The following is a 24,290-nucleotide window of genomic DNA, read 5'->3' as shown; positions in this document are numbered from 1 at the left end:
GCAGGCCCTGGGACAAGCCGGGGGACAGGCCATGAGTGGGGCACCAGAGACGAGCCAGGGGACAGGGCGTGCCGCGGAGAGGCTGGGCCTGGGCCCGCGAGGCTGCGGCAGGCTGGGTCTGCGCCTGTGCCCTCCACCAGGAAGAGAAGCGGGCTGGGCTGCTGGGCGTCAACACGAGCTGGGAACACGTGAGCACCGGGCTGCGGGACTATGTGAGGCAGCAGGAGGCCCAGCTGGAGTGGGCCCTCGGGCTGCTGCACGCACTGCTCTCCTGCACCTTCCTGCTCGTCCTGCACGCGTGAGCCCCGCGCCCCTGCCCCAGACGCCCCTTCCCCGGCTGGGGCTCGGGGTGGGAGCCCCGCCCTGAGGAGTCCTAGGAGGGCTGGACCCGCAGAGCCCGCCCCCAACTCCCAAGGCCGACGTTCCTGTGCCTTTAACGTTGCCTTTTATAAAGGCGGGTTCGTTGTTTACACAGAGTTCAAGGAAACGTGGGCATTTTGTCAGAAGAAACGTTACCCTGGGCCCTGCCGCCTTGAAAGGGCGTCCGTTTCCCTTCATCTGCCCCTTCCAGCCTTCATCCCGATGCTGACGTTTTTACTTTTCGCTTCGACGTTTGATTTTTTTCCTTGCCCTTCATATTCCCCTTGGCTCTGACTTTGTGCCATTTTTATCGTCCAATTCTGCTTTCATTTTCTACCGCCTGCTGCGTTGGCAGCTACTTTCCCTCCATTTGGACCAAAGTCCTCAACCCCACCCAGCCTGGCGTCCAGCTGGGCTGCCCTGGGCCTGGCTCAGCCGCCTGGCGACCCCGGGAACCTCTTTTTCCTGTCTCCACTCCCAAATGCCTGAGATGGGCAGGGGCTGGGCGGGGACAGCCGCAGGGGCTCCTGATCCGTCTGTCCCTGTGTGTAGGGTCCAGAGGGACTGCCAGTGAGTGGTTACGTGGGTGCCTGTGGGAGGACAAAGGTGAACAATCCACGTCCCTGCCCTCGAGAAGCTCATGGCAAAGGGTGGGCCGGAGAGGCGTCCGCCAAACGGAGATGAGTCAAGGGCTGCAGGGCAGGTGTGGGAGCCGAGGAGACGCCCCTGCAAGGGCCACAGCTGGCCTTCGAAAGGTTGCAGTTGGGGCGCCACAGTCTCTGCGGCAAGGATGCCAGAGGCTGTGGGATGTGGTGGGCAGAGGACCAGCTGCAGCGGGCATGGCCAGGAGAGTCTGGGAAGCCCTGCAGGAGGGCCCCGAACTGGGGGCGGTGGCAGGATGGACTGGGGCAGGCTGGAGGCAGGAGTCCAAGCTGGGTCAGAGGTTAGGGAGCCTGGCTGGAGTGGGGTGTGGCAGGAAGCCGGCCTGAGAAGGATGGAGGAAGGGGTAGGTGCAGCAGTTCTCAGCGCTAGCTCTGGGAGAGAAGGAAGGGGGCACTGAGTGGGCACTTCCAGGCTTTCAACCTGGTGAGGTCACTCACTGAAGGGGCAGCGTTGGCGGCAGGGCGGGGCCCAGGCTCCAGAGGCCCTTGCGCAGCTGCCGGAGGTCTCTCCACAAGGGGGCGCTCACAGTCTTTCCTTGCATTCATGGCTGTTTCTGTCTTAAAGGCAAAGATGTGTATGGCTTCTTACAAGGTCCCAGAACAGCACTGGAACCCGTGCTGTTTACAGAGTTTATTTAATGTAATTTTACAGTTTCATACACATTGTCGACAATTAACTTTTTTCCTTGGGAAACTGAAGTATGATGCGGGACCTTAGGAGACACACACAGTGGCACGTGCACTCACAGGCTCGCATGCACGCACACACAGAAAACACCGCTCTACTGAAGACTCAGAGAAAGGACCTGATGGTTGGGATGAGCTCTGCTTGAAGGAACCTCCAGGAGATGTTTTGCAGTCGCAGCCAAGAAGTGGGGACGCAAGAGGGGAATGTGGGGGTCAGCGTGGATCAGGGGACTCCTGCGACCTTGAGGGGTCCCCACCCCCGTGCCTTTGCTCCCGCTCTTCCCTCCGCTCGATACTCATCCTGCGAGATCCCCGCCTGGGAAGGCCTCGCCCAGTCCCGTGCACGCACAGGCCGGCACGCGCCTGGCGCTCCCAGCGGGCCGAGTCCCCATCGCATCTGTCCCCTCTGGTGTCTGTCTCGCACCGGACCACGAGCTTCTGGAGGACAGGACAGTCTCTTCCCGGGATGTAGATGGTGCTCAGTGGTCGGCTGAATGACTGTGCCTTGAGGAAGGCCGGGGTGGGAGGCGGGTGAGGAGAACGGGAACCGAGATGGAGCCATCCGCGTCCGCAGGTCCTTTTCCTATGTGGACAGTTACAACGGGGACATTCGCTTTGACAACATCTACATCAGCACCTACTTCTGTCAGATCGACGAACGCAGGAAGAAGCTGGTGAGTGGGCCCAGCCCCGCCCTGCCGTGTGCCCCGTGTGGCTTCGCCCTCCAGGAGGGCAGAGGGGAGGACGAGGGGGCCCCGGAGCCCCTCATCCTACGCCTTCTCTCCCAGGGCAAACGGACTCTGCTGCCGCTCCGCAAGGCCGAGAAGAAGGACGTCATCTTCCCCTACGACCCCACCATCCAGGCCTTGGAAATGAAGAACCTGGTGAGGCGGGCAGGGGAGGCACGGACCCGAGGGGGCGCGGGCAGAGGCGGCAGAGGGGCCTCTGTGCCCACCGCACCCCGGTGCTCTGGGGCAGATACCGGAGCTCCTGGAGACGCTGCCCGTTCTGCTGCTGCTGGCGGTGCTGTGTGGGCTGGACTGGTCCCTCTACTCCGCCTTCGACGCCATCCGCCACCATTCCTTCCTACAGTACTCCTTCCGCAGTGAGCGGCGGTCCCCCGAGACTCGCCCCCCTCGGAACTCCCACCCCTGCGCAGCCGCTCCGCCCCGATTCTTCCCATCATGCCACCTCTTCCTGGGGTCAACTCTCGGCCCTGCAACCCGACAGAGGTCACGGGTGGGGGGAGGGGGAGTCCTCCGCGTCCAACCCCCTTCGTTTCTGCGACAGGGAGGGATGGGAAAGCGCAGCTGAGGCCGTTCTCTGCCTTGACCTCTCCCCGTCCCCTCGGCTCTGACTTTCCTGACGCGCACCCTGCCCCACTGTGACCCTGGCCTCAGGCAGTCACAAATTGGAGGTGAAAGTCGGTGGAGACTCCATGCTCGCCCGGCTTCTCCGGAAAACCATCGGGGCCCTGAACACGTCGTCGGAGTCGGTGGTGGAATCGAGCAACATGCGTGAGTGACGCTGAGATCGGGATCAGAGGGACTGAGAGCGAGGGCGGGGTCTTTCCGAGGCGGAGAGTCGGGCGATTGGCCCTGGGCGAGGTGAGATGGGGAGTCGGAGCAGGAACTATCAGGTCCGACTCGAAGAGGTGCAGGATGACGGACTTGGGTCAGAGGCTTCTGGGCGCTGGGGCCTCAAGGCCAGGGGCGCCGTCCAACAGAGCTTCCGGCGCCGATGGAAAGGTTTTACGTCTGTGCCATGCTAAGCAAAGAGCCACGGGGGCCTAGTGCCCACAGGACGGCAAGAGCAGCTCTGCTGGGTGAAGGGCAGGCGGGAGGACAGCAAGGTATCAGGGACCTAAGCTGTGCCCTCGCCGGGGCGGGGAATTCATCCGCCGCTGCTCTGTCCCTGGGCTGGTCCTGGCCAGACGCCTGACAGGCCTGCCCCGCCGTCCCCCGCCAGCCTGCCTGCCCCAGCCCGTGTGCCTCGATGCCAGGGCCTACGTGAGGACTGCACTACCCGTCGGCCTGCTGGTGTGTCTCTGCCTGCTCCAGGCTTTCGGCTACCGGCTCCGGCGGGTCATCGCAGCCTTCTACTTCCCCAAGGTGCGCCCTCCCGGGCCCGCGACAGCCCCGCGCACGCATGCGCGCACACCAGCCTGCACCCAGCTCCCCACCGCTGCCCTGTTTAGGGGACACCTTCCCGCCCCATCCCCCCCACCCCCCCCGGCACTGCCGCTAGCACTGACCCCTCTCCCTGGCTCCAGCGAGAGAAGAAGCGGATCCTGTTCCTCTACAACGAGCTCCTGAGGAAAAGAGCGGCCTTCACCCAGCTGAGGAGGGCGGCCATCGTGAGGCAGGCTCAGCAGCAGAGGGCTCCAGTAAGTCCAGGCCCAGGCCCCTGTGGCTCCTGGCCGGGTCCGAGAACCCTGGGAGAAAGGCGCCTCCCTTCAGTCCACCCAGCCCCACCCAGCCCCAGGCCTCCTGATGTCCGGTGAGTCCTGTCATGATTCATGCCAAGGGCCCTGCTCTTTCAGCTCCGGGAGGCCAGGGCTGTGTGTCCATCTCTGTTCCCCAGAAGCCAGCCCAGCCTGAGGTAGTCGGCGGAGCACCAGGAAGCAGGCAGAGAGCGGGAATCAGATTTGATAGAGTCTGGTCACGGGAAAGCCAGGGGGGTTCATCAGAAACAGGGACACCAGCAAAGCCACAGGTCACACTGAGAGGGCTGCACACCAGAAACTCAGTGCAGTTCGGGGGCAGGGCAGGTGGCCTGGGGGTCAGAGAGCCTCGTGAACAAACACATGGTATATAGAAAGGGCATGGAGTGGAAAGAACCAGGTTCCAGTCACACTCCGGTGTGGCCTTGGCCCTGGTCCTCACTGGACCTGTTTTCCCCTCTGAAGAATGGGGGTCGACAGACCTGTAGGCAGCTCACTAGGGGGCCGTAATGGAGTGGTGGTCAGGTGTGGGCTCTGCAGCCCAGGGCCTGGGTTTAAGTCTCAGCTCCTCCCCTGTGACAACTGCAGGACCTTGAGCGCTTACTTCAATGCTGCACCTTGGTTTTCCCCTTCTGTAAAACAGAGCTAACTACTCCATCTGGTTGTTGCAAGGATTAAATGAGTTTTGCTGCCGTACTGCAGGCATATGGCAGTTCTGTACACGGGCTAGTTGTCACTGTGCGACCCTAGGCAAGTGACCACCCCTCCAAGCATCCTTTTTCTCATCTGAAAAACAGATGACGATGATAACAATATCGGCCTTATGTGGTTGTTTGAATTGAGTTCATTTACTTACGGTTTCTTAGTACAGGGCCCAACATTAAAAAAAAAAAAATGAGCGGTAGCCATTCTTATTGAATCAGCCCTAACAAAGCTCATGACCGTGAGATTTTGTTTGCTTCACGTTTTCCTCCAGTGCTAGATCTCCCACCCCGTGACGCACAATAGGGGCTGAATGAATGGATATCTGATGAAAAAACAAACGCACTGTGAGTCCCTGGCCCTGTCCTGAAGTCAAATGGATTTTGATGGGCAGATGGAAAGGCAGTCATTCCAAGCGGAGGGAACAGAATGTGCAAACGCTCTGAGTCTAAAGGGAACGCCAGGTGCCAGGGCCAGTCGAGGGGGAGACTGGCACAGGAGAGGCAAAGTTCAGGGAGGGGTCAGTGGCAGCGGAGGCTAAAAAGGACGGAGACTGTGGAAGGCCCTGAACGCCAGGCCAAGGAGTTCTGCTCCTGGCTGGCAGGCAGGGGGCTTCTGGGGTTTTTTGAGCAAAGAGTGACCTGATGAGATGGCCTGCGGAAAATTCCTGGCAATTGTGTGAAGAGAGAGGGCGCGTCAAGCACCAGTCTTGTGATCGGGAATCAGGGTCCCTGGGTCCGGCCAGGTTTGAGCGTTCGCCATCTGTGTGCCTTTGGGAAAGTCACTTAATCTTTGCGAGGTTCATCTTTCTCATCTGTAAAGTGAGGGAACGTAATAGTGACAGTCTTATCTGCCCTACTCACTTAGCCGCACTGTGAGAACCAAATATGATGACTTATGGGAAAATGCAAATGAAGGTAGCTGCTGTCACCGGCTGGGAGACACCAGGGCTGCATCCTCCCCTCTCCATCACAGAGTGGGGGGCCGGAGGCTCTCTCGGACCCACTTCCATAGATAGCATCCTTGCCCTCCAGGGTTCTTCACCCAGTCCAGCTTCCTCCAGCATGGGGGCATGTCACGCCCTGAGACTTCAGGCAAAAGCGCTGTCCAGTTCCCCTCACGCCTCTTTCTCCCCTCCTCGCTCCCCAACTGGCTCTAAACCCTCCTCACCTCCCAACAGCGCCACCGCCTGGCGGACATTCTGCACCGCCGCTGCCCCCTCTTGCGCCCCTGGCTGCGCCGGCGCTGCGTGGTGTGCCAGGCCCCGGAGACGCCCGAGTCCTACGTGTGCCAGACTCCGGACTGCAAAGCCGTGTACTGCAGGTCGTGCTGGGACGACATGCGGCAGCGGTGCCCCGCCTGCACACCCCGCGAGGAGCTCTCCTCCTCCGCCTTCAGCGACAGCGACGACGACGTTACCTACGCGGAGTGAAGGGGCGTCCTGCTCGCTCTCCCACCTCGCTCCTTCCTGTTTAATAAAATGCCGCGTACACTCCTGCTGCCCGCGCCTCTCGGGTCTGGTACGGGTCCGGGGGCGGGGGGAGCGGGGCGGGGAGCCGGGCGCGGCCTGCCGGGCAGTCGGCAGAACTGGCCCCTGATCGCCGCAGTGCCGAGGAGCTGACGAGGGGCGGGATGGCAGCAACAGGTCCGGACCCACGGCCGGGTCGGACCGGGCCTCGGCTCCCACTCCGCGCGCAGCGAGGGAGCCGCGGTGCAGGGCGGAGCGGGCGGGGCGGCAGTCTCCGGCGGCTCGCGGCTTCAGCACCGGCTCGCGGCGGGGGCGGGGCTGCCGAGGCGGAGGGGCGGGGCCTGCCCGAGCCGGGCGGGAGGGGGCGGGGCGGGGCCCGGCGGCTGCGCGGCGCGGCGGGGTGCGCGAGGCAGACCCGGCCGCCGCGGTTCCTCGGCGCGCGGCCCAGCACCTGCCGCCCTCGGCCGGCCCGGGGCGCCGCTGCCATGCGGCTGGCGCTGCTCTGGGCCCTGGGGCTCCTGGGCGCCGGCAGCCCTCTGCCCTCCCGGCCGCTCCCAGATACAGGTGAGTGCCTGGCCGGGAGCCGGCGGGGGAGGACTGGGAGGAGGCGCAGGGAAGTCGGGAGGCATTGAGGTGCTGGGGTCAGAAGACCTTGGGAGACCCCAACCAGAGCGCGGCCCGCCCTGGTCTGCTGTCTTGGGCCGAGGGCCCGGCGACTGGGGTGGAGACGGAAGGAGGGTCATCCTCAGCGTCGTCCCCGGATACTTCAAGGCTCCGGTACCGGGCACCGAGGAGGCCTAGCGCAGCGCCCCATTCCCTAAGGCTCGCGGGAGAGGGTCGCCAACCCCCGGGACCGACGTCTCGCTTCTCAGGGCCCTAACTGACCATTCCACCGGTGCCAGGGCGCCGAGTGGACACGGCTCAGGGTTCGGCGAAGGGGATTCTTCCCCGCCCTCCTCCCGGGCCTGAGCGGTCAGGTCCCCCTCCCGGGTGCTGAGGCCCCCAGAAACCTGGCTGAGCGGGAGGGGCCGGGAGACGCCGAGAGAGGGGAGAATTCGCCAGGAAAGAGGCTGGGACACCGACTCCTCCTCGGAACTTTCACTTCCCGCTGCTGTCTTGGGCCGGGGGCCGAGAGGGCAGGCGCGGGTGCGGTGTCCGGAGGAGAGAGGCCATTGTGGGGTGGGGGGGGCGAGCGAGTCTGGGGAGGAAGCGGAGGCTGTGGGGAGCGGGTGTGCCGGACTGGGCACAGGGGTGTTTAGGGAGGGGGGTGTTTGCACTGCTCACCCAGAAACGGGCGTTCCCAGCATCTCCTATGTGAGGAAGGGGAGGGTGAGTGGGCGCCAGGCCACAGGGCTTCCCCCAGTCCTCAGAGGGGGCGTTCCTGGTGGGGGGAGACTGGGTGGGAGTGGAAAGTGAGGAGGGTCCCTATAAGAGCCTAGGATTGGCCTGAGAGGGACAGGGAGGGGCCACAGGTTGGGCAAGCTGGACTTCCTTCTGGGGAGGCCTGGCGTCGCTGGGCTGGAAGCAAAATATTGGAAAGAAGCCCCCACTCCTTAGTATTCTCCTTCAAGTCCCAGCATGCAATGCAGGACTCAGGTGGGTCAGAGGGCACCAGCCACCCCCAGCCTTGGTGCTGATTCTCTGAGCATTCTCCTGGGGTGTCCTGGGGGGTCCCTCAGGTGGCGCTGAGGAGGAGCAGGCCAGGCCAGCCAGGGCCCTGAGCGGGGCTTCGGAGGCCCAGGCCCTTCAGGACGGCCTCACGCTCAGCCTAACAGAGGTGCTTCAGGTGAGCCCCCCTCTCCCCTCAAATAAAGAAACATGCCCCCCCCCAGCCAGGTGTCTCAGGGGCCAAGGTTGGGCCAAGGAGCAGGTGAGCGGACCTCACTGTGGCCACCCAGGTCCGCTGCCTCCCACCGCACCCCAACACCTGGCTTCATTTATCCCCCTCTCCCCTGGACACACATCTGTCTGTCTCAGCCCCACCCAGCCCGTCCATCTCCCCTGGGAGATGCAGAGGCCAAACCCATTTTCTTGGTCTGTGTCTTCGGTTTTCTCAGTGGGGCACTGAGGTCTTACTGAATGCCCCCTCCCAAATTCTACAGCTGAGTCAGAGGAAGGGCTGGGGCCTGCACTGGGTCCTCCACGATGCTTCCTCTCTGGGCAGGAAGCCGAGAGGGGGGCGGCTCAGATACCTTCCTTGACCTCCCCACGCCACCCCCCAGAACAATGCCCCAGGCCAGGCGGGGCTTCCTGGCCCCTCCCTCCCGAACCCCCCACCAGTGATCTAATCCTGGTGCTCTCCTAAGGGCCTGACATTTTCTGGTTGGGGAGGGTCGGGATTTCGGGCAGGATCAGGGAGGTGACCTGCCCTGTGGTGCCCACAGACCAATGTGCCCGAGACTTTGCGGATCAAAGTGGAATTGGATGGTGAGAGTCACATCCTGGAGCTGCTACGGAACGGGTAATAACGATAGCGGTAATGACAATAATGACATGGCTAGCGACACTCAGTGCCCGGTTGCTCACGGCAACCCCAGAAGAGAGGCAGCGGTTGCTACTATTGTCCTCATTTTATAAATGAAGAAATCATGGCACAGAGAGGTTGGATAACTTGCCCAAGGGAGCATTTGACTTCTTGCTCCCTGGCGTGTGTCATCCGTTTGGCTCAAATAAACTCTTATAAAAATTAAAAAACACACACACACAAAAAAACCACCTTGCCCAAGGTCACAGAGCTAATGTGTGGGAAAGCTGGTTGGAACCCCCAGTGCCCGGCAGAGTATGTGGCCCAGCCACCACCCTCTGCTGACTCTGAAAGAACAGGAAGGTTGGGGGATTTCCTGTCCCCCTCCCCGCCCCCCACCCCCGCCACACCCCTCTACCACCTTCAGGCCTCGGGCTCCCACTACACCACCCTGGGAGGCAGCTGGCACCACCCTCCTTTGCCTCCACAGGGAGCTCGTCCCAGGCCGCCCAGCCCTGGTGTGGTACCAGCCTGATGGCACCCGCATGGTCAGTGAGGGCCACACCCTGGTGAGTCCAACCGGCCTGTGCCGTGTTTCCGGCCTGAAGGTAGGAGGGAGGGGGCAACCGGAGGCCGTGGGAGGACGCCGCGTTTCTTCCCCAACAGGCGACCCCAAACCCTGGCCTGTCCCTCGAGCGGTGCTATGTTTCTGTGCCCTAGGAGGACTGCTGCCACCAGGGAGCCGTGCAGGGCCATGCGGACTCCTGGGCCTCGGTCTGCACCTGCTCCGGCCTCAGGTACCGGGGGCGGACCCCGCGGAGGTGGGGAGTGGCAGGCGTGAGGCACGGAGCTGAAGAGTCTCTGACTTCCTGCATCTTTCCCTAGGGGCTTGGTGATCCTGTCCCCAGAGAAAAGCTACGCCCTGGAGCTGGGGCCTGGGCACCTTCGGGGTCCTCCCACCATCTCGGTCTCCCGGATCCAAGACCTCCTTCCGCCAGTCTATGCGTGCGCCCTGAGCCGGCGGGAATCGGCGCCCCCCCAGGCTCCACCAGAGCACCCGCTGGGACAGCGACACGGTGGCCGGGTGAGGGGGAGCGGCAGGAGGGCTGCCCTGGGACCCTCAGAGCTTCGTTCACGGTGACGACAGCTCCTACTAAAGCAGCGATTGCCATGTGCCAGGACTTCGCTCTCCCCAGCGGCCCTGGGAAGTGGGCGCTGGGCAGCTCCTTCGTGTGAGAGGCCCAGGTGCCCAAGGCCGTTCAGCTAATAAGTAGTATATCCAGGATTCGGATGTGAGTCCTAGACTCAAATCCTTGGGTCTCGTGATCCCATTTATAGAGAGCACACTTGGCTATGTAAAATATCGATCACAGAGCCATAAGAACCCAGCCTCCTAATTTGTAAAATGGGGATAATAAAACTACCTACTGTATAGGGTTGCTGGGAGGATTAAATGACCCAGTGTATACATAAAGCACTTAAAACTGTGCCTGGCATATGGTAAGTATTTGATGGCCTTGGCTATTATTGTTATTTTTTAATTTGGATAAAGCTCTGAATTTGGAGCCAGAAAAGTAGGGCTCTGCTCCCAGCTTCGTGACCTACTCTCGGTCCCCCTGGGGCGAGTCCTTGGCCTCCCAGGCTCCCGGTGGCCCGTCTGTCAATGGGCTCTTCAGGCGCCTCTGTCTGACCACACGGAGGGAGTGGACACAGGTTGGTCAGCCCTACGCGGCTGCTGGCGGTGAGAGCGAGCGTGCCTGATGCTCCTTCTTTCCACAGTGGAGGCGGGACGTGGTGACAGAGACCAAGATTATCGAGCTGGTAATTGTGGCTGATCACTCGGAGGTGAGCTCGCCGGGCCCTGCGTGTCCTCCCCTGCCCCCGCCTGCCCCCGCCTGCCCCCGCCGCCTTTCACGGCCACCTCTTAACCCACAGGTCCAGCGGTACCCGGACTTACAGCACCTGGTGAACCGCACGCTGGAGGTGGCCCTCCTCTTGGACACAGTGAGTGTCAGGCTGAGTGGCACCCTAACAGCCCCCACCCCGGCCATGGGAACCCCTGTCCTGAGCCCCGGTTCCTTCACAGTTCTTCCGGCCCTTGAACGTGCGTGTGGCGCTGGTGGGCCTGGAGGCTTGGACCCAGCACGACCAGATCGAGATGAGCCGAGACCCAGGTGTCACGTTGCACAACTTCCTCCGCTGGCGCCGGGCCAACCTGCTGCCTCGTTTGCCCCACGACAGTGCCCAGCTGGTGACGTAAGAGCCCCAGGCTGTCAGCGGGGCGGCTCTGCCCTGGCCTGGCCCATTTCACACCCCAGCTCCCTACCAGAGGCCCCGAAGCTCTGGCCACCCTGGCCTTGGGGCGTGACCTTGATCTCTGTCCCTCAGTGCTACTTCATTCTCTGGGCCCGCGGTGGGCATGGCCATCCAGAACTCCATCTGCTCTCCCGACTACTCAGGAGGTGTGAACATGGTGAGTTACTTCCAAGTCTCCCCCGCAGTCCCGGTGGGGCTCTTCCCAGTCGGGGTACCATTCACTCACTGAACCCCCACAGAGTGGGCACAGAGGGCAGCGGTGCATCGTGGCCTCTGCTGACTGGGCACCTTACTAAATGGCCAGCTCATCAGTGTACTGCCCTCGCCTAGGAGGTCTTCCCCTTGCGGCGGGGGCGGGGGGCAGCTGAGGCCCAAAGAGCAGAGGTCACCTCCCCAGGCCACACAGCGAGGGAGGGGGACGGAGCCAAGACAGAACCCAAGTTTCCTACCACCAGGCCTGAGCTCTCCTCCGGAAGCAATTAAGGAGGGAGGTGGTGCCTGCTGGGTGCCCAGGAGGTCCCGGGGGAGAGCACAGGTGCGGTTCGGCCAGCGCTGGACCGCAGCTCCCCACCCCCACAGGACCACTCCACGAGCATCCTGGGAGTCGCCTCCTCCATCGCCCATGAGTTGGGCCACAGCCTGGGCCTGGACCACGACTCGCCTGGGAACCGCTGCCCCTGTCCAGGTCCAGCCCCAGCCAAGAGCTGCATTATGGACGGCTCCACAGAGTGAGTAGCTGCAGCGTGTGCAGAGGGGACAGGGCAGGGGCAGGGAGCGGTCTGCAGCCACAGCCTTCCTTGCCGCCCTCCCCAGCTTCCTGCCAGGCCTCAACTTCAGCAACTGCAGCCGACAGGCCCTGGAGAGAGCCCTCCTGGGTGGGATGGGCAGCTGCCTCTTCGAACGGCTGCCCGACCTGCCCTCCAAGGCCGCTATCTTCAGAAACGTGGTCGCGGAGCCGGGCAAGCCCTCGGCGTGTGGCTTCCCAGAGGTGAGCCCCTCCCACTCCATGCCCGCGCCCTGCCTCGCGGGCTCTCTCCAAGCGACCCGAGCCCCTCTCTGGTTCTAAAGGGCCCACCTCCCGGCCTGAGGGGCAGCACGCGGGTCGCCCTAGCTTCCACTCACGGTGGGCACCCTCCTGGGCTCGGGCTCCAGGAGGAGGGGCTGGGGCGGGCTCTCAGGCTCGCCTGCTCTGATGCTCGGCCCCTCCGTGCCCTGGCCCACAGGACTGCGCAGACCCCTGCTGCGACCGCTTCTCCTGCCAGCTGCAGCCAGGGGCACAGTGTGCATCCGACGGACCCTGTTGCCAAAACTGCCAGGTGGGCACAGACTGGACTGGCCTCCTGGAGCTCGCCTGCCAGGGGCTGGAGTGGAAAGGGTCATTCTGACGCCCGGGGCCTTGCTGGATGGGCCCGGCACCCACGCTGATGCTCTCTCGCCCTCCACAGCTGCGCCCGGCTGGCTGGGAGTGTCGCCCGGCCAGAGGTGACTGTGACTTGCCCGAGTTCTGCTCGGGAGACAGCTCCCAGTGCCCCGCGGATGTCAGTCTAGGGGATGGCGAGCTGTGTGCTGGCGGACAGGCTGTGTGCGTGCAAGGGCGCTGCGCCTCCTATGCCCAGCAGTGCCAGGCTCTCTGGGGACCTGGGGCCCAGCCCGCCACACCGCTCTGCCTCCTCACTGCCAATACTCAGGGGGACGCCTTCGGGAGCTGTGGGCGCAGCCCTACTGGCAGCTATGTGTCCTGTGCCCCGAGGTGAGTGAGGGAAGGGCTGCTGCCCTGGGTTTGCGGGGGCCTTAGCCCTGCCTCACTGACCCCGTGCCTCCTCCTTCACCCCAGAGATGCCATTTGTGGGCAGCTCCAGTGCCAGGGGGGCACAGCCCAGCCTCTGCTGGGCTCAGTCCGGGGTCTGCACTGGGAGACACTGGAAGCCAACGGGACCCAGGTCAATTGCAGCTGGGTACACCTGGACCTGGGCAGCGACGTGGCCCAGCCCCTCCTGACTCTGCCCGGCACAGCCTGCGGCCCTGGCCTGGTGAGCAGCCCTGTGGGCAAGGCCAGGTGGGGAGGGACATCTGGACCGCAGCCAGTGGTGCCCGGGTCTCACAGGCCCCCAGCGTCAGAGGCGTGGACTCCGAGGGGAGCTCACGTTCCTACTTGCCATTGAGTAAAGTCCTGTTGTCCCAGGAGCCTGTTTCCCCATCTGTAAGAGCATGGTGTGGCCTCGGCTCTGTTGGCGAGAGTGTGACCTTTGCTCTTCCTCACCCATCGGACAGGTGTGCATCGACCATCGGTGCCAGTCTGTGGGTCTCCTGGGAGCACAGGAGTGTCGAAGCAAATGCCACGGGCATGGGGTGAGCTGAGATGGGGGCGGTGGAAGGGAGTGGGGAGCCTGCGGGGGAAGGGATGGGCCTCGGAGGTGGTTCCAATCGTTGCTCTGTGACCCGGGACGGCTTACTAACCTCTCTGAGGTCAGCGTCCTCATCTGGCCAGTGGGCGTAATGATCGTGCCCACTTCCCGGGGTACACCCAGCACGTAGGAGGCACTCACGGGGGTAGCTCGACCTAGTTTCTGGTGGAGAGGCCCGCTCTCCGCGGGGCACTGGCTCTCTGTGCCCCGTTACCCCAGCACACTTCCGGTCTGGACACCTGGGGTCTTCAAAGGCCAGGGACAAGAAACACATCCCAGAGCGCAGAGCCCCTCACTGCTCCACCTGTGCCTCCCAGGTCTGCGACAGTGACCAGCACTGCCACTGTGAGGAGGGCTGGGCACCCCCCGACTGCAGCGCCCAGGTCACAGGTAGCCCGGCCTGGGGCGGGGCCGCTGGGAGGGCAGAGGGCTCGTCCTTTACCCGCCTCTTTTTCCAACTCCCGCTCACCGCTGGCTCCCTGGCTCTCTGACCCCTGACCCCCTCGCCTTCTCCGAGCACATGACCCCTCTCCCTGCCCCCACCTCTTCCTGGGCGTGGGGGTCTCAGCCCTGCTCATCGTCACCGGCCTTCACCCCGCAGCCACCAGCCCCCTGGCCACAGGGCTGCCCGTCGGGCTCCTGTTGTTGCTGATTCTCGTGCTGCTCGGTGCCAGCTACTGGCACCGTGCCCGCCTACGCCAGCGACTCTGCCAGCTCAAGGGACCCAGCTGCCAATACAGGTTCCCGCCTCCCCAAAGCTACAAGCCAGCTCCCCCTCCACAGCCCCCCCTACAGCCTCCCCCCGCCCCAGCACCTCCCTCCCCTCTGCCCCCCCCAGAACTCTTCACCTACAGGTAGTAGACCCACGCGGGGCGCTGGGATGCTGGGGCCACTCCCCCCAGGGAGCCCCGGTGCTGGGGAAGTGGGGCCCTCCCTCAGGCGGGTCAGCTCCCCTTCACACCCCTGATTGGCCCTAGGCCCCACACACACTGCTCTCCAAGGGCTGGCCGCAGAGGGTTAACCCAGCTCCAGGGTCACATGTGGATGGAGGCTGGGCCCTCTCCCAACTTGCCTTTCTCCATGCTCAGGGCAGCCCAGTCTGGTCCCCCAGAACGCCCGGGACCCCCGCAGAGGGTCCTGCTGATGCCAGGTGCCAAGGTGAGTGCTTGGATGCCAGAGGAGAGAGCGCTCGCCTTGGCTGAGCATCCAGCTTGGGCCCTGGGTCTGGGGTGTGGAAGGCTGGAGACTCAGAAATAGACTCGCATGGCCCGAGAGTCAGTCAGAGGAGCCAGGGCCAACTCTCCCCTCCCCCACTGGCTGCACAGTCCAGCCTGGAGTGGGGAGGGCAGTCACTGAGAGGAGGGTCTGCTGAGCTCTCTGAGCTGGCTAAGCTGGTGGCTTGGAGAGGTGGGTCTAGCCCCCGCTCCCAGCAGCGGCCCCTGGAGGGGAAGGGTGTAGGGCCCAAAATGGCCTTCAGTACAACAGGACCTGGTGAGTGCCCCCGCCCTGAGCCCTCTGGACCTGCTGGCAGGAGCTCGTGTGTGGAGGTGGTCTGCACGTCCACTCCAGCACTGCCGCCCCCTCCGCAAGCACTGAATAACCGCGTGCACAGCCTCCACTGCCCTCCCTGGGCACTGACCCCTCTCTGCCCACACCTGTCTCTGCTCCCTCCCCCACCCCACTCTGTGCCTGTCTGCTCCTCCTGCTCTCTCACAGGCTAGTGCTCTTGGCTTTCCGGCACCCCCCTCCAGGCCGCTGCCTCCTGACCCTGTGCCCAAGAGACTCCAGGTAAACCTGGGCCAGGCCCTGCCTAGAGCAGGCGGGAGGCTTGGTGCCCAACTGCAGTTCTCATCCCTGTTCCCTGCCAGTGGTGCTCTTCTTTAGGGGACCAGGGTGCCCCTCAGCCTTCAGACACTCTGAGCCCCAGAAGCAGCAAAGGGTGAGCCTCCTGCCTTGGTTTCTACCACCATCTGGTGGTCAGTGGCGGGACTGCAGCCGGCCAGGGACACCACGGTGACCCATAACTTCCTCTCCCAGGCATCTGCTGTCATGCACCCAAGCCCTGCGCGCATGTCCCCGTTCTCTCCTGCCCCCTGGCTGATTTTGCATGTTGACTTGAATCCCTCGAGAGAAGCTCTGCATGCCCACTGCCCCTTGCTGTGCCCTCACAGCCACTGCCCCTCTCTCTGTTCAGGCTGAGCTGGCTGACCGGCCCAATCCCCCCACCCACCCTCTGCCCGCTGACCCGGTGGTGAGGCACCCAAAGGTAACAGTGGAGGGAGAGAAGGGCACAGCCTCTTCCCCCACCCAGGGCGAGCTGCCCGCTCTGTGCCTGAGGGCATATACCCCTGTGGAATCTCTAATGGGTGACAGGTTTGTCTGAAGACAAAGGTGACCTCTGGTGCTGCCCCACCCCCAGAAGGTGGTGTTCCCCAGCACCAGTCCATGGGGGTGGCCAACATAATACCCTCTCCCGACCCTTCCCCCTACATTCCTTCAGTCTCAAGGGCCTGCCAAGCCCCCACCCCCAAGGAAACCACTGCCTGCGGACCCGCAGGGCCCGCGCCCTTCAAGTGACCTGCCTGGCCCAGGAGCTGGAATCCCGCCGCTAATGGTCCCCTCCAGGTGGGCAAGGAGGGGCGCTGAGGAAGGGTGGGCCGGGCGAGCGGTCTGGGGAAAGGGGACCTTTGACCTTTTCTCTCGGCTTCCCGCACTCCAGGCCTGCGCCTCCGCCCCCAGCCGCGTCTTCGCTCTACCTCTGACCTCTCCTGAGGTTCCGCTGCCTCCAACCCGGACTTAAAACTTAAAGAGGCAGCGGACCGGCCCCCTGAAGTCCCCCTTGATGACAGAAGGAACCCGAGCCTGGAAGCAACGGAGCCAGTGTCTCAAGTCGGCGGGTACCGCCATGAGCCGTGGAGCATCACCCTAGGGACCCGCCCACGGAGTTGCAGCTGGGAGTTGGGGAGGGGCTGGGCGCCGGACCCGGCCGAGGGAGGGGTGCATAGCCTTTCTCTGCTCTGTTGCAATAAACGAGAGATCTTGGGAGCGCGCTTCAGCGTTGTCGCTCAGGAAAGGCCGCGTCGCCCCTGCTGCAGTTCCAGGTCTGGCCACCAGGAGGCGCTGCCGCCTCAGACGAAGACGGGATAGGGCGGACAGGGCAGCATGTGTCTCCGGGATGCTCGCGGCTTCTTTCTGCCCAGCCTGGGATGGCCCAGCAATCCAGCACCAAAGGAAGTTGTACGCCTTTTGCCTTCCGCAGTCGCTAAGCCCTCTCCCCCAACGCCCTGGGGGGACCATCGACACACCGGCCAAGCTGTTGGACCCGCCGTCCCCCCCTCTGGCGGGCCGCTGGGAAAGTGGATCTGGCTGGTGTTCTCAGAGCCCCGGAGCCGGGGCGGAGTGGGGCGGCGGCTCCCACGATCCCAAGACCGCGCACCTGCCTCCTCCCCCGCCCCCACCTGAGGGCTCGGGAACAAAGGTGCTTTGTACCAGCCGCAACCACCTCATTACTTCGTCTTCGGGAATGGGGCCGCGTGGGCCCCCAGCCCAGAGCAGAGGTGTGGGGAGGAAAGGGACAGGCGCCAACCCCAAGGTGAGCATCAAGCTCGCCACTGAAGGGTCGCGGGGGATGGGGAGAAGGGGTGTCCCAGGAGGCGATTTGTTCCTCTCCCCACCCCCCTCCCCGCGCTATCCCTAGATGTGCAAAGAAAACGGGGCGATGTGCTAAGGTGGCTGGACAGGCTTCGTGCATCCTGCCGCGGCCCTCACTTTACTCTTCCTGGGTAAAGGGCGTGTGCTCCTGTTTAAATCTTCCAAACTTCTAATAAGGCCTTCTACCCTGTACTAATGCAGACACGAAAGGCGCGACCTCCTTAGAACCCTCCTGAATATTGGATACGTCCCTCTGCCTGCCCCCTCGCGACGCGGTGCAGCCTCAGTAGCAGCGGGGCTGACCTGGCGCGCGCCACGGGGCACAAGGGGTTAAAGGGAGTTGGCGCTGAGTGGAGAGGCAGAAACGCGCTCCCATTGGTGGAAAGTTAAGCGGGGGCGTGGCCTGTGGGTCTCCGCACACCGCCCCCTTTCCCGCACCCCCCCCTTCTCCACTTTGTACCTTTCTCTCGGCGACGGCAAAGCGGGCCGGGCCGGGCCGGACCAGACCAGACCGGACCGCGGGGGCGATGCGGCTGCTGCCCCTGCTGCGGACTGTCCTCTGGGCCGCGCTCCTTGGCTCCCCTCTCCGAGGGGGCTCCGGCCTCCGCCACGACTTCTACTGGAACTCCAGTAACCCCAGGTAGCCGGGCCGAAGTCGGCCAGAGGCCAGCCGGGCCGGCGCGCTCCCAGGCCGGGCGCGCGCCTGACTCTCGCTCTGTGCGCGGCGCCGCCTGGGCCCGGCCGCGCGCCGGGGCTCCTTTGTTTGAGCCGGCGGGGGAGGGGGAGGGGCGAGGCGCGCCCCGGGTCTCCCCCCACCCGCACGTGTTGGGGGGGCGGGTGGAGGACCCCAGCCCCGAGGGGGTCTCGGAGCCGGGAGCTGAGGGGCCTCGGCCGGCGCTCCGAGCCCCGCCCCCCTCGCTGCTCGCGGTGATCCCCACGCTCCCTCCGGCCGGAGCTGGGGCGGCCGGGCTTGCGAGCCAGGGAGGGGGCTTTACTCCTGTGAAAGAGCGCGGGTCCCTCTCAGGCTCGCTGGGCCTCCCCCTCCGGCTCTCCCTCTCCTGATTTCGCTCGGCATCTGTTTCCATCTCGGTCATTATCGGCCCTTCTGTTTCTCTCCAGCCTCGGCCCCATCTTTCCAGTTGAATCGCCTTTGGGCAAGTTGGTTGACCTCCCTAACCTCAGTTATCTCATCTGTAAAATGGGCTAACAATACACAGTGCCTTGGGAAATCGGGCGGGCGAACTGAGGTCATGCGTTTGAAAGAGGAGAAGTCTGTACAGATATAAATTATTATTTCTTTCTCTCTCCGCGAGCTGCCTGCCTTTGAACCTCCGTATTTTTGACTATTTCCATCCCTCTCCCCAATTCCCGCTGCCTCTCTGCTTCCTCCATCTGTTTTCCTGTCTGATTTTCTACTTGAGACAATCTGTGACTCTGCATTTATTCACTCGCTAGCATTTATCAAGCACGCACTGTGTACCAAGACCTGTGCTAGGGTGTGGGGATTAGAGAGATGAGTAGACCCAGCCTCTGCCCTCTGGGAGCCCAGAGGCCCCCTGGGGAGGGCAGGCAGCAGGGGCAGGTCATTACAGCCCATACCCAGTGATCAGAGCTGTTGTCCTCCTGCTTGGCTAGGAATTCCTCTCTCTGTTCCAGACCATTGCCTCTGAATCACTTGGAGGACTTGATAAAAATTCAGGTTCCTAGCCCCCAACCCTGAGGTTTGTGGTTCATTCATTCAATCCACAGATGTTTGTTGGGGGCTGTCCTTGTGCAGGACACTTTCCCAGGCACTAAGGAGGCTGTGGAACAAAACGTACAAAGGTCTGGCTTGTGTTCTAGTAGGTCTGAGCTGAACCCAGGAATCTGCATTTCTAATCAGAACTCCTGATGCTGGTGGCCCATGGACCACCCACTGCGGGACAAGTGGGAGGCCTTTCCTAGGTCAAGCCGGGCTGTGCGTCGGGTGGGGAGGGGGCAAGTGGTTCATACTGTATTTGATGCTTGAGGGGGGGAGGCAGCCTGCTCACCTGTTCAGCCCCAGGTGGCCTCCATGGCAACAACTGCCCCACCCCACCCCCCACCCCTGGCCCGGCTCTGTGTGCTGGCCTGGCATTCTTTTCAGTGTTGGCCTGAGGTCTCTGCGTCTTCTGAGGAGGCTGCTGTTCCCAGGTTCCACCTCAGCTGTGAACTGCCCTGGGGGCCGGGGTCTCTACCCCTTGCCTCTGCTCCAGCTTCCTCCAAGCAGACATCACCCCACATTGACCAAGCGCGGGTGTTGTGCCGGGCCCTGCTTGGTTGCTGGGGCCACAGAGATAGGTGGCAGCTCCTACCCAAAAGGTGGGGTGTGGTGAGAGGCCTTCTCACATTTGAGGCCCGAGGTTAACCTCTCTGAACCTGTCACCTCATCCATTTTTTACACTCCCTTTGTCTCTCAAGAGCCATCAGTCTGGGGAGCGCGGGCCTGGCTGAGCTGCTCCCTCTGCAGAGCGTGGGGAGAGGCTGACAGGGGCCTTGACCCAGCTGTATTGTGCCATGTTACCGTCAGCCCACGCCCACCTCGTGCCCACAGGCTGCTTCGAGGAGACGCGGTGGTGGAGCTGGGCCTCAACGACTACCTGGACATCTTCTGCCCGCACTATGACGGGCCAGGGCCCCCCGCAGGCCCCGAGACATTCGCCTTGTACATGGTGGACCGGCCGGGCTACGAGGCCTGCCAGGCGCAGGGTGCAGGCGCCTTCAAGCGCTGGGAGTGCGCCCGCCCCTTTGCCCCCTTCGGCCCCGTTAAATTCTCAGAGAAGATTCAGCGCTTCACACCCTTCTCCCTTGGCTTCGAGTTCTTACCTGGAGAGACATACTACTACATCTGTGAGTGAGGAGGGACAATGGCCACCTCCTGGGGAAGCTGGGGGAGTGGGGCCCCTGCTGGTGCCAGCAGTCAAGGCTGAGAGCTGGAGGGGAGGGGCAGGGATGGCACTGGGAGTGAAGGCCAGGCCTGGGGGGTGTGGGGCTTTGGCCAGGGAGTGGGGGAAGCTGAGTCCAGGGCTCACTCTCTGCGTCTAGAGTGAGTCTGCAGAGAGGAGGAGGGAGTTAGGGGAGCTAGGAACGGGGGCGAGGGCATGAGCAGGGCCATGCATGGGGCCCGGCATCCGGATCCAGCCCAAAAGGAAGCAGCTCTCCAGGGAGCTGGGCCGGAGAGAGGCCGGGCAGGTCTGAAACAGAATCTGCAAAGTGGCCTGTGCTAACGTCTCCCTCCCAACCCCAGCGGTGCCCACGCCGGGCAGTGCCGGCCAGTGCTTGAGGCTCCAGGTGTCCGTCTGCTGCAAGGAGAGCAGCAAGTGGGGGGTCATGGGGGGCAGCTCTTCTGGCTCACAGGGGCCCTTGGGAATGGGGGAGGTGTGGGGAGAATCTGGGAGCATCAGATTGAGGGGTTCAGGCAAGGCTTCTTCTCCCTGGTTGAGCCTGTGGAGGCTTCCACTGCAGCCCTGTGTGCTGTGCCCGCAGAAGGACATGTACAGGGACGAGGCCCTCAAAGGCCTTAGCTGAACTGGTGGTCTCTAGGGGCAATCTGGGGAGACTCGGAAGTCGGGGCTTGGAGAGGATGAGGTGGTAAATTGTGAAAAGGGAGCGGCTGGTTTGGGACCCTGGAGAATAGGAGGGGGTGAACAGCAAATAGGGAGGACGGAGTCTGCCGGAATGGAGGACCCATCGGTGCCCCCCTCCCCCTACAGAGTCTGAGTCAGCCCATCCCGTTGGGAGCCCTGGAGAGAGTGGCACATCGGGGTGGCAAGGCGGGGGTCCTCCCAGCCCCCTCTGTCTCCTGCTGCTGCTGCTGCTCCCAATTCTGCGTCTCCTGCGAGTTCTCTGAGCCAAGCGGACCCTTCCCGCCACCCTGGGACCCTGCACCCCACAAGACTCTGGGGAGGAGGAGCCCCGCCACCGGAGCTGGGAGTGCCGAGTCAGACAGACAAGATGGCGGAGCGATGGAAGAGGTCAGTGGACCGGAGCTGGCCCTCGCAGGTGCTGGCCCCTTGTCCCAGGCGGAAGTCGACCTACGGGGAGCTGCAGACAGCCCTGGGCACCTGGAGCCCAGGCAGGACAAACGCAGGGTTTCCCTCAGCCGCTTCGATGGTCCCGCCCCATCCCCCAGGAAGACTGGGATTCGGTGGGGTTGACTCCTTGAGCCCACTGGGGCCGAAGACCTGGGGCTGGTGGATTGCTGGACCAGGGCAAGGAAGCAGCCCAGGCCTGCTGTCTGTGCCCAGTGCCCTGCGGGCCCCTTCCCTGGGGCAGCACCTTTCCCTCCCAGGGGGTCACTCATTTGTCTTCTGTGAAGACAGACTGGCCATGAGGCCGAGTTTCATACCGATTTGTATTTTTATAAGTGTCTGGACCAAACTCAATAAACCACCCATCTTTTCGTTGCTCTCGCCAACCGACTGCCCTCCGGCCACTTCCCTCATACCAGGACCCCCTGCGGCCTCTGCTCTCAGCTTGGCTCGGCCTGACCTCCATGCCAGCTGTGCCCAAGCCGTCCCTGCCAGGCCTCAGTGGGCACCCCTCTGGGCAGTGTGGCGTGGGCGCCAGCAGCAGCTGTGGAGCTTGGCACCCTCTCCCATCGCCCTAGCTGGCTTCCTGTGCTGAGGAGGGGCTGATGCCCTGACAGCCCACCCACTTGGGGCACTGCCCAAGCCCCGGTGGCACCGAGGAGGGCTACTGGGAAGGCAGCACCTGGGCTGCGGGATACCTGGGTCTCTGGGATCCTGGTGTCCCTCCTCCCAAGGGCAGTCTGGGCGGTGCCCGGCCTGGAACGGGGAAGGTGGGGTCAGATCAAAGCTTCCTTCCCAGCTCTGCAGGTCTCTGTTCTCCGCTTTTGGGAGGAGGGGTGGGGCAGGAGAGGGGCCCCTGCTCTCAGCCCCACACTGTCTCCCACCCCTGGCAGGCCAGGCTGTCATCCCCCCCCCTCCCCGAGCCCAACCGGGCCGTCTTTCTGTACGGTGCCCTGGGTGGAGCCGGGGGAAGGGATGCCCCCTCCCCCGCAGCTGTGCTCTGCCCGCCCGGTGCCCCGCAGCCGCCACGGGCACGGTGCCGGCCCGCCTGGCAACCAGCCCACGATCGATAGGTGGATGTTGTGCTGATTAGCTCGGCGGCTGCGGCAGCGAGAGGCGGCGTGTGAACACGGCGGTGGGGGGGCTGGGGGCGCTGCGCGGAGGGTGCTGGGGGTCCAGAGCCCGACAGGCTGAAATGCCGGCGATTGCGAACTGCTCCCCCACCCCTGGCGCACCTAGGTCAGCCTCTGTCCCTCTCGGTTAATTCCATTGCTCTGGCTGAGGCCCGGGGTGGAGGACAGCGGCGCGGGCGGAGCGGACACGAGTCGACCCCTTCCCCCATCCGAGGCCACTTTCAGAAAATGCCATGCCTGTAGGTGCGTGTGCCTGCGTCTGCGTGTGTCAAGGCCCTCGCCAGAGACGATCTTTGGGGCGGGGAGGTGAGGGGGGAAGGCGGGGGAGGGGCTGGAGCGCGGAAGGCGTGGAGTCTGAGCTGAAGGATGAGCTATGGGCCGGGTCTTCTGGTCCTGGGTTCGAGTTCCATCTCTACTGTCATCCGGAGCTTGTCTATACGTCGCCATGGGAACCAATTGTACTGCTACCTCCTCCCCTCGCCAGTGAAACCGTAGGCGGGGCAGGCGGGGGCGACTGGTCGGCAGCCCCTACCCCTGCACTGAGGACTGGGGGGGGGGTCTCGCCCCGCTCCCAGCGGGCCCAGATACCCCCTCTTGGCCGACCGAGCCAGGCGCGCTCGCCCCCGAGTCGGGGCCGCGCGCGGATCCGCCGCGGATAAGAACGCATGTGCAGAAGGGACGGAGCCCAGTCCGCGCTGCGGGAGCCTGGACGCACGCCCTGCCTCAGCGGGACGCGCACGTTTGACACAGACACGCCCCCGCCAGCCGCCCAGCTGCCCGCAGGTGCGAGGGCGGACACGTCTGCGGCCGCACGCTTGTGCGGGGGGGTCGCAAAGTCGGGCCCGCCGGCCGCAGGCCTCAAGCCAAGCCGGCCCTCCCTACCCTCACCCTCCGCTCCGCCTGGGCCCTCCCTGCGCGGACAGCTGATTCAGTCCCCGGGCGGGTCCCCCCTCAAAGAGAGGGCCAAGTCCGCCGCTGGGGCCGAGATGGGCTGAAGTCACTGGGGCGGGCTTCCCCGACAGGGCCCTACCTACTCATGGGAAGTCCTCCAGGCATGTTCCGGGGCGCGGTCCCAGGAGGCTTGGGCAGGCCTGCAAGTTTTGGGGCGTCGCCGATCTCCCCTAAACTCAGCGGCGCTAGACGGCCGAGGGTGGGGCCCTCAAATCGCTGGGCCTGCCTAGCCTCTCTCAGACAGATGCGGGAACTCCCCTGCCTTTGACCCACTCGCCTGAGAGCCCACATCTCTGCGACCCGATCGTGCCCCTGACGTTCCGGGGCTGCAAAGTGCCCACTCCTCCCGAGGCGAAACCCTGAGGTCTGGGTCTTTTTACGTGCCGCCTCCCTTTTTTCCCCCGTCTTTCATTAATTCCTTCCTTCCTTTCCTTAGTCATTCATTCAGCGAATGTGAGCTCCTAGCACACCCTTCTTTCAGTCGGCCCTGTCCGTCCCGTCAGCTGAGGGGTCGTCGGGGGATCCCCAGCGGTGACGCAGTTGGAGAAGGGCACTGTGGCTTCCAATAGAATAGAATCGGGGGACCTGGGGCATGAGGTCATCTGCTGTGATACTCATTGGTTCAAGCCTGGACAGGGAGAGGGGGGCCCCCATAGCAACCGACGGTGCGTCCGAGCGTAACCTGGAGAGTGGTAGGCCCTTGACCTCCTGAAGCAGCTTATGTGGTACTTGGGTTGGAGGCGGGGAGGCCTCCCAGCTCCTGCAGCCCTAGCCCTACCATCTTTCTTGGGGTACTTTTTCTCCCTCAAAATGATGGTCAGTGCCACTTAACCCAGGAAGGCTGGGAGGAGAGTGCGGGCAGCAGCCTCGCAGCCTCGGGGTCCAGCTGCAGCCGCCCAGAATGTTAATTCCGAGATCCTTGTGCTCATCAGCATATCGTCTGCATCTCATTTGCATTCTCTTCATTTAAGGTCAAATTGGGCAGACATCTCCACGTCC

At 63.7% G+C, this 24,290-nt stretch overlaps 3 protein-coding genes and 1 long non-coding RNA gene across 10 annotated transcripts in view; 3 read left to right on the top strand and 1 right to left on the bottom strand.

The window, feature by feature from the left end:
* Window positions 1-6,286, top strand: part of DCST1 (DC-STAMP domain containing 1) — a 14,929-nt gene extending 8,643 nt beyond the window's left edge. Inside the window, exons 9-16 of the mRNA XM_039849878.1 lie at window positions 141-298; window positions 2,284-2,383; window positions 2,498-2,593; window positions 2,688-2,814; window positions 3,110-3,226; window positions 3,678-3,820; window positions 3,982-4,095; window positions 6,035-6,286. Coding sequence (XP_039705812.1) covers window positions 141-298; window positions 2,284-2,383; window positions 2,498-2,593; window positions 2,688-2,814; window positions 3,110-3,226; window positions 3,678-3,820; window positions 3,982-4,095; window positions 6,035-6,286 — 1,107 coding nt within the window. The remainder of the gene's footprint in view (window positions 1-140; window positions 299-2,283; window positions 2,384-2,497; window positions 2,594-2,687; window positions 2,815-3,109; window positions 3,227-3,677; window positions 3,821-3,981; window positions 4,096-6,034) is intronic.
* LOC120592260 (uncharacterized) lies at window positions 1,608-6,621 on the bottom strand. 3 transcript variants are annotated; one of them, XR_005650082.1, is made up of 3 exons: window positions 6,274-6,621; window positions 3,964-5,668; window positions 1,608-3,307 (listed from the first exon to the last, which is right to left on the bottom strand). It is a non-coding gene; the product is annotated as an uncharacterized LOC120592260 (long non-coding RNA). The 3 variants fall into 3 exon arrangements; XR_005650083.1 differs by having other exon boundaries at window positions 6,278-6,621; XR_005650081.1 differs by lacking the exon at window positions 6,274-6,621 and having other exon boundaries at window positions 3,964-6,066.
* Window positions 6,622-6,723: 102 nt separating this feature from the next.
* On the top strand, window positions 6,724-16,557 carry ADAM15 (ADAM metallopeptidase domain 15). 5 transcript variants are annotated; one of them, XM_039849869.1, is made up of 23 exons: window positions 6,724-6,886; window positions 8,002-8,108; window positions 8,707-8,783; window positions 9,277-9,355; window positions 9,507-9,583; window positions 9,672-9,870; window positions 10,566-10,631; window positions 10,722-10,790; window positions 10,873-11,042; window positions 11,175-11,259; window positions 11,682-11,830; window positions 11,916-12,090; window positions 12,326-12,418; window positions 12,548-12,852; window positions 12,937-13,132; window positions 13,374-13,451; window positions 13,825-13,897; window positions 14,109-14,247; window positions 14,596-14,665; window positions 15,224-15,295; window positions 15,702-15,773; window positions 16,008-16,132; window positions 16,227-16,557. In XM_039849869.1, the coding sequence occupies exons 1-23, from the start codon at window positions 6,808-6,810 to the stop codon at window positions 16,267-16,269; spliced, it is 2,598 nt and encodes an 865-aa protein (XP_039705803.1). In that variant the 5' UTR covers window positions 6,724-6,807; the 3' UTR covers window positions 16,270-16,557. The 5 variants fall into 5 exon arrangements, with proteins under 5 accessions (XP_039705803.1, XP_039705806.1, XP_039705804.1 ...); XM_039849872.1 differs by lacking the exon at window positions 16,227-16,557 and adding an exon at window positions 15,376-15,446 and having other exon boundaries at window positions 16,008-16,133; XM_039849870.1 differs by lacking the exon at window positions 15,224-15,295 and having other exon boundaries at window positions 6,725-6,886.
* Window positions 16,558-17,592: 1,035 nt separating this feature from the next.
* EFNA4 (ephrin A4) lies at window positions 17,593-21,593 on the top strand. The gene is made up of 4 exons (XM_039849877.1): window positions 17,593-17,798; window positions 19,731-20,026; window positions 20,424-20,492; window positions 20,890-21,593. The coding sequence occupies exons 1-4, from the start codon at window positions 17,686-17,688 to the stop codon at window positions 21,024-21,026; spliced, it is 615 nt and encodes a 204-aa protein (XP_039705811.1). The 5' UTR covers window positions 17,593-17,685; the 3' UTR covers window positions 21,027-21,593.
* Window positions 21,594-24,290: the final 2,697 nt, after the last annotated feature.

The sequence above is a fragment of the Pteropus medius genome, unplaced genomic scaffold (genome assembly GCF_902729225.1).
Source record: "Pteropus medius unplaced genomic scaffold, Ma_sr-lr_union100, whole genome shotgun sequence".
Classification (NCBI taxonomy): Eukaryota; Metazoa; Chordata; class Mammalia; order Chiroptera; family Pteropodidae; genus Pteropus; species Pteropus medius.
The sequence above is the reverse complement of the archived record's forward strand: the minus strand, read 5'-3'. Positions and strand labels throughout refer to the sequence as shown.

Bases quoted from the DNA above. Each gene is read 5' to 3' on its own strand.
- EFNA4 (XM_039849877.1), top strand. From the start codon at position 17,686: ATGCGGCTGCTGCCCCTGCTGCGGACTGTCCTCTGGGCCGCGCTCCTT. The intron at 20,027-20,423 runs GTGAGTGAGGAG...TCCCAACCCCAG, and splicing joins AGAGACATACTACTACATCT to CGGTGCCCACGCCGGGCAGT. The intron at 20,493-20,889 runs GCAAGTGGGGGG...CTCCCCCTACAG, and splicing joins CGTCTGCTGCAAGGAGAGCA to AGTCTGAGTCAGCCCATCCC.
- ADAM15 (XM_039849869.1), top strand. From the start codon at position 6,808: ATGCGGCTGGCGCTGCTCTGGGCCCTGGGGCTCCTGGGCGCCGGCAGC. The intron at 11,043-11,174 runs GTAAGAGCCCCA...TCTGTCCCTCAG, and splicing joins GACAGTGCCCAGCTGGTGAC to TGCTACTTCATTCTCTGGGC. The intron at 11,831-11,915 runs GTGAGTAGCTGC...CGCCCTCCCCAG, and splicing joins ATTATGGACGGCTCCACAGA to CTTCCTGCCAGGCCTCAACT.